The sequence below is a fragment of the Mus caroli genome, chromosome 14 (genome assembly GCF_900094665.2).
Source record: "Mus caroli chromosome 14, CAROLI_EIJ_v1.1, whole genome shotgun sequence".
Taxonomy (NCBI): Eukaryota; Metazoa; Chordata; class Mammalia; order Rodentia; family Muridae; genus Mus; species Mus caroli.
Genome location: NC_034583.1, coordinates 93,175,427 through 93,183,324, shown reverse-complemented (window position 1 = coordinate 93,183,324; position 7,898 = coordinate 93,175,427). Strand labels below are relative to the sequence as shown.

The following is a 7,898-nucleotide window of genomic DNA, read 5'->3' as shown; positions in this document are numbered from 1 at the left end:
GCCCAGAGAACAGGCCTTATGACATGGGAGGGGCCTGGGGGACAGGCCTTATGACATGGGAGGAGCCCAGGGGACAGGCCTTATGACATGGGAGGAGCCCAGAGGACAGGCCTTATGACATGGGAGGAGCCCAGAGGACAGGCCTTATGACATGGGAGGAGCCCGGGGGACAGGCCTTATGACATGGGAGGAGCACGGGGGACGGGCCTTATGACATGGGAGGAGCCTGGGGGACAAGCCTTGTGATATGGGAGGAGCCCGGGGGATAGCCACTTGCAGTAGAGAATTTAAAGGCAAACAGTGTCATCAGGGAAAACCCAACTTTTACTAGTAAAGGAAATTGTATTTTCTTAAAACAAAAATTCTAAAAATGATGAAGTTTGCAAAGAAGTAAGTGAGCCAAAGGACACAGTTGTGGGGTGTAAGCTGAGATGAGAGCTCAGGCCAAGGCTTCCACTGCGAGGGACTGAATCAGGCTACGTGGAGGACTTTGTCCTTACTCAACTTCACTCCCAAGAGTAAGTTAGGATGGGTCTGTGGTAAGAGCATCACACACCTACACTGTGCCATTACTAGCATATCATTTAGATATTTAGATAGAAAAGGTCAGGTTTTGCTTTGACATTTGTGTAATAAGCCTTCTTGATTTCAAACCTGTGTCTTTCCCACAGTGTTTCTTTCCAGATTACTACAGTCCGTTATTGTAATGTTCATGTTTTAAACTCATTTGGACTTTGCTTCAGATACTTAACAAATGGCATTATCAGTCTCACCATTTTGCTAGTGTGCAGTTAGTTTCTCTTCAGAGAAGGTAGATAAAGGTGAACATGGTTTATTTATAAGTTTGATTTTACTTATAAAAAAAAATACACACACACCGCCCCCCATGGGCTGGAGAGATGGCTCAGTAGTCAGCACTGACTGTTCTTCCAGAGATCCTGAGTTCAATTCCCAGCAACTACATGGTGGCTCACAACCATCTGTAGTGAGATCTGATGCCCTCTTCTGTGTTTCTGAAGACAGAGACAGGGTACCCACATACATGAAATAAATCTTTAAGACAACATTCCCCCACAGAAATCTGGTTTGGGTTGGTTTGTCCCTTTGTTGATGTAGAATAGTTTTCTGCTAGACTAAGATTAGAGATTTTTGTGACTGATTTTGATCATTGTTCCTTAAAATTTTGTAGCTCAGTGATCCCCTGGGTAGGATGTTATGGTCGGGGGCCATTTTACTTCCTGTTACATGCATACGTGTGTGTATAATGCTGAAGCTTGCATGGGAAACATATCTGTGCTAAGAAGAAAATTGTTTTTAGCTTGTTAATTCATAGACATGTTATTTCTTTGAATAACTTGATTTTTATTCACATGACATTTATGTGCATATTTTAAAATTACATTTTTTTTTAAACTTCCTTCAAAATGTGTACAGGTCCCAAAGGCAAGCAGCTAGAAGGAACTGAATGTCCGCTCCACGTTGTTCATCCACCCACGGGGGAAGAGTTTGCTCTCGGGTGCGGAGTGTGCAGAAATGCTCACACGTTTTAGAACTTTCAGATCCTTTGTCTATGGAGAGGATAGTTTCCTTCATGCACCAGGAGGATGCAGTGAACTTTAAACTCTGCTCAGGATAGGAACGGGACCATTTTACATTCTGAAAATGAACCATTTACAGTGCAGGAATGATGCCAAATACCGTGTACATAATTCTTGCTACGAACATTTCCCCTTTATTTTGGTTTATCTTCGTTGAACCAAGACATCAAACTTGTGAGGTGTTTGCATGTGGCCATTCCCGTCACTGGCCTGTGACGCATTGGACATTTATAGATAATTGATATAAAAGGATCTCCATGCTCATGGACTGAGAATGATGCTGGCTTTCAAGCAAAAAAAGAAAAATAATCACTGTTTATTATATACTGCCTTTTTGTAATCCTGTACAATTGCATCAAGGGTGGGTATAAAAAAAAGGAATATTCTGGTTTCTTTCCTAGACTGTTATTTAAAAAAAAAAATTGTGTTAGTAAGGCCTATAAATGTAATAAGTATCAGACTGTATATAAAGCTATCAATGTTTGTCCTGTATAAGAATTACTAAATTACAAAAGCAGTTTCATTTAAACTTCTAGGTTAAGTTTGAGCCTGAAATTTTAATGAAGTGCAATACTGAGTGTGCCTCATTATCTTGCAGCTGTAAACATATTGGAATGTACATGTCAATAAAGCCACTGTACATTTTTATACAGTGATAAAGTCTAATATTTGTGTAAAGTATTTTTTGAAAAACAATTTAAACAACTTATGAAGCCTAAAACCCACTTATAACACGCTCATAGCTTTCCTGTTTTGGAAAATAAAAATATCAGTAAAGCGCACTGACGAGATCTTAAACACTGGGTAGAAAGTCATGAAAATAAATATCTAAAGCTATGTCTTCTCAGAGACACATATGCGAAAGGCAGAGATAGGCACTTAGGAAATGAGTGTGTGTCTGACTTGGCCAAAATTCTGCATTTTGCATAATTTATCAACGTAAGTGCACTAGTTTTTAACTTCTACAGACTCCCAACATGTGTGGGTACAGCTCTCCATTTATTTGTTACCTTTTTATTTTGCTGATATATGGTTAGATTTTTTTTCCATTTGTGAAACTATTAAATTTTAGATTTGTGTATTTCATGATACTGAGGAAAAATTTGACCCATTTTTAAAATATTTTCACTGTTGGAAATACAGAAATCAGTTTACCAGCATATAAATTATTAACAAATTTAATGGCCTTCATTTCTGTTAATCAATTGTGAGGAGTTTAAACCAGCGTTGGGAGCCAAGAGAAGCTCAGTCAGTAAGGTGCTTGCCGTGCACGTTAGGATAGAAGTCTGGTTCCCCAGAACCCACTTTGAAAAGGCAACTCTGTGTGGTAGTTCTACCTTGTTGTCTCAGCTCCCCACGACTTGGTGAGTAGCCTTGTCTTAAAAGAAATGCAAGGTAGATGGTTCCTGAGCACAAAGGTGGTGAACCTACACATGGCTCAGGTGATGAGCCTACACATACCTGCAGACAAATGAAAACATGAGTGGGAACAGTAGAAAGGAAAAGGACAGCACCAGAAGAGAAGAAGTGGGGCCTGCCCACCCTGTACAAGTCCCTCAGTTCCATCCACAGCACCCCAGGAAGAAGACATGGTGGTGCACAACTTTAATACAGCACTCTGGAAGCGGAGGCAGGAGAGCATGCTAAGCTGCATAGCAGTTTTGAAGCCATCCTGGTATAGATGAGATTCTGTGCAGAGACTCTCTTGTACTGTTAGGGAAACATTACTTGTCAATAAAATGTTGGCCTTTTACCTTAGGCAGGAAATAGTGAGGTAGAAGTTCCAGGGCAGAGAGAGAGAATCCTGGGAATAAAGTTAGGCACAAAGGAATTCACACCCCAGACACAGAAGAAGACAGTTGTGTGAAACTGAGGACCAGGTAGCCAGCATGTGGCATGACTTACAATGAAACAAGCAGATAATTAAGATATAAGCTAGTCTAGGAACAGAGCCAAAGCTATAAAACTAAGCATTTATTCATATATAAGAAATCTGAGAGTCATTTTTTCTGGAAACAAAGTAGAGAAGGAGAAAACACAAGGTCATGAATGGATTAACTATAAGATTCTGTCCCGTCAAAAATGAGTTTTTAATAAAAATTATAAGTATATATGTGACATCAATTCTGAACACAGGTAACTAATAACTACTTTACAGAATTCTTTAATAAATTTCATAAAAATATCCAAGCCAAAAGCTTCAAAGTTCATGAATATCATTACTGGTTTATATTATTTATTTTTGGTTATGAGATCATAACTAAAGTCATGGAGCCATATTTTGAAAAATGACATTTCAAGAAACAGAATTCGACTTCTCAATGGAGACTCTAAAAGTTAAAAGCGCCTGGACAGAGTGCTACTGACCACAGGTACCAGCCTACGCTACTATACCCAGCAAAACTTTCAATCACCACAGATGGAGAAAATTAGTCCATGATAAAGCCAAATTTAAAGTCTGTCTATATAGCCAGCCCTACAGAAGGTGCTAGAAGGAATATTGCAACCTAAGGAGGTTAATTACACCCATGAAGACACAGGAAATAATCTCACACCAGCAAAATCAAAAGAAGGGAGGTTCACACACACCACCATTACCAACAATAACAAGAAAATAACAGGCATCAATAATCACTGATGTAGAAATTGTAATATCTGACAAAATAGACTTCAAATAAAAACTAATCAGAAGAAATAGAAAAGGACACTACATACTCATCGAAGTAAAAAATTACAAGAGGACATTGCATCTATTAACATCTAGGTCCAGAACACAAGGGTATCCAAATTATAAGAGAAACACTACTAGGGCTTAAATCACATATTGGCCCTCACACACTGATAGTGGAAAACTTCAATATGCCACTCTCACCAACAAACAAGTCTTCTAGACAAGAACTAAACTGCACAGAAATGGTGGAGCTAACAGATGTCATACACTAAATAGACCTAACATATCTAGAACATTTCACCCAAACACAAAGCATATACCTTTTTATTAGCATCTCAGGACACTTTCTCAAAGTGGACCACATACTCAGACACAAAGTATCAAGAGAAAATTGAAATAACTCTCTGCATTCAATCAGACCAGAACAAATTAAACCTATCTACCCACAACAACAGAAACACAGATTTATGGAAACCGAGTAACTCTGTACTGACTGAAAAATGAACCAAAACAGATTAAAAAAAAAAAAAAGACTAGTTTCTAGAATTGAATGAAAATGAAGAAACAATATACCCCAACATGGGACACAATGAGTGGCGCTAAGTACTAAGTGACTACATAAAAAAAAAAAAAAAAGTGGAAAGAGAATAATACAAAGAATCAGTGAAACAGATTTGTGTGAGACATTTTTCTTTGAGAAAATCAACAAGATAGACAAACCTTTATCCAAATTAACTAAAAGATAGAGAGAAAATATCCAAATTAGCAAAATGAGAAACAAAAATGGAATATAGTAGACACCTAGGAAATCTTACAATCCATAGACTCAGAGATTAGGTGTAAATGAAAGGACTGGGCTCCTATGGGGGTGAGGGCAAGAGATTCATGATTAGATTTTTTTGGGTAGACTGGGGGCAGGTGGGTCAGTGGTGGGCAGGGGATTATGGCGTTTAAGAAGGAACAAGACGAGAGAGATGGAATTGAGGAGCATTTGAGGGATGATATGGAAGCCTAGTACAGTGGAAACTATCTAAAATGTATGAAGGCAATCCAAATGAGTTCTTGTAACAATGGGAGAGACAGAGTCCCAGTTGGCTGTCACCAAAGGAGGTTTCCAGTTCTAGGACTGCATTATATTCAGTTGAGTTGTTGGCCATGGAAATCCCCAAACAACCCCAACTGTTGCTAAGACAATGGGTTGCTCTCCGAAAAGTGACAATTGGGCCCCACTGCTGAGGACAACCCTCACAGAACTCATTGCTCTGTGAGTCATGGTCAACCTGGTGCCTACGTGGAGTCTCCATTCCTACCATCTGGTGTCTTTCATGTGGTAAGATACTCTGCAGGCTCCCAAAAGAGAAACATAAACACCAATCCAGCTACAAAATCTCTGACCTACAATCTGTCCTGCTTACACAATGTGCTAGGGCAATGGTGGCGCAGAACTTGTGGGGGTGGCCAACCAATGACTGATGTGCCCACTCCATGAGACAGAACTATTACCCAACACTGCTTAAGTGACTAAGAGCCAGAGACTAGATAGGCAAGACACCCAGGGTAAAATCAAACACTACTGGTTAAAAACAAAACAAAACAAAAACAAAAACAACGAAAAACCTATCGTTAAAATGACTCCTCATGATATTTTGTGATACTCCTTAGCTAAGTGTCTAATTCTGTCATCATCAAAGAAGCATTCTCCTTCAGCAGATGGGAACAGATGCAAAGTCCTATAGCCAGACATTATGTAAAAAGAGAATTCTTAGAACACAGCTCTGAATGAGATGTCTCCACCAACCCCCTCCCCTCGGGAATCAGAGAACCCTGCAGAAGAGGAGGCAGAAAGAGTGTAAGAGCTGGAGGTGATGTAGACCACCAGAAGGCCTTGTAAATCAGTCGAGCAGGCCTCATACTAACTCACAGACTGAAGCAGCAAGTGCATGGCCTTCACTGGTCGGAACCAGATCCTCTGTGTTTGTGTTATAGATTTCAGGTTGGCATTTTCATGGGACTCCTGAGTGTGTGAATGAGTGGGTCTCCGATTCTTGTGCCTGTTCCTGGTGCTCTTCGCCCTTCTTTGGGTTGTCTTTTCCAGCCTTGATGTGATGTTTGTTTAGTTTTTAGTATTATTATATTTTATTTTGTCATCTTTGACTGTTAAGTCCTAGAAACCTGTTCATTTCTAATGAGAGACAGAAAGGGAGTGGATATCGAGAGGATGGGTGGTGGGGAGGGGCTGGGGCCAGTAGAGGGAGGGAAAACTGAAATCTGGATATGAAAAAAAGAAAAATCTATTTTCAGCAAAAGGGAAAATATTAGGAGGAGAAGGAAGAAGAGGAGGTGATGGTGGTGGTGGTGGTGGAAGTGGTGTTGGTGGTGTTGGTGGTGGTAGAGGTTGTGATGGTGGTGGAGGTGGTGGTGGTGGAGATGAAGGTGGTGGTGGTGGTAGAGGTGGTGGTGGTGGAGGTGGTGGTGGTGGAGGTGGAGATAGAGGTGGTGGTGATGCTGGTGGTGGTGTAGAGACTAATGTGGAAATGTGGAAGCAGCAGGGTGATCAGAACAGTGAGTTGTTTCACAGTGCATTCAGGCTCAGGGTTGACTAATTTGTTTTCAGGAGACACAGGTAGGTACAAAGATGAATTCATCCCTTCATGAACCCCCATAAAAACAGGAGATTATAGTGAGGCTGCTGTAAATATTTAACTAACCACCTCTGGAACTGAAACTAACCTGGAGGATACGCACAGGTCAGAGGCTTCCTTCACACCTGAGACATAGAAGAAAAACGCTGGGATCCATTGACTTTGCCGGCTGACAGCTCAACTACAGCTTTCAAACTGTGGTGGGAAACAAGTGTGATGGTTTGTCATTGTGACACAATGTAGAATCGTGTGGGAAGAGAGTCTCATTGCAGAGCAGAGGCAGGACAGTTGGACTTAATCTAGATTAGATTGGCCTTCAGAGGATTATTATGATTTAGTCAGCTGAGGTGGGAAGACCAGTCTACAGTGGGTGGCATCAATCCCTAGCAAGAGAATTCTGAACTGTATAGAGAAAGCTAGCTAAGCTCTGGGGTGATTTCTTACTATCTTCTTTTGACTACAGGTATAATATGGCCTGTCGTCTAGAGCTCCTGCCTTGTGGCTTCCCTGCTATGATAGATTTTAACCTGGATCTGTGAGCTAAATAAGGCATTTCTCCCTTAACTTGCTTTGGCCAAAGTATTTGATCATGTCATTAGGAGACGAAACTAAGACAGAAAGGTAGTGAGATGCCTCCCAGAATGGCAGATGAATGTGTTAGTAATGACCAAGAAAATCCACAGAGCACTACATTGTGTGTTCAAAGTGACTTATGAGTATACGAGAAAGCTATTCTTCATCACACAAGCCCTATGCTTTAGGGATACATTTTGACAAAGTACATGAAAAAGATGGTTATGGCCAACCCCTAGTTCAAACATGCATGCACAGACCATCCTGTCTGGATAATATATTAGGCAGAAAAGAGCAGACGCACAAGAGTGGGACTTAAGAAGATCTAATCCCAGTTCTTCACAAACTATTCCACAAAATAGAAACAGAAGGTACTCTACCCAACTCATTCTATGAAGCCACAATTACTCTGAT

General features: G+C 40.5%; 1 protein-coding gene across 2 annotated transcripts in view; it reads left to right on the top strand.

The window, feature by feature from the left end:
- Window positions 1-2,264, top strand: part of Mycbp2 (MYC binding protein 2) — a 237,483-nt gene extending 235,219 nt beyond the window's left edge. For both annotated transcript variants that reach the window (XM_029468874.1, XM_021181915.2), the window contains one exon: window positions 1,435-2,264. In XM_029468874.1, coding sequence (XP_029324734.1) covers window positions 1,435-1,550 — 116 coding nt within the window. In that variant the 3' untranslated portion in view covers window positions 1,551-2,264. The remainder of the gene's footprint in view (window positions 1-1,434) is intronic.
- The last annotated feature ends 5,634 nt before the right edge of the window (window positions 2,265-7,898 follow it).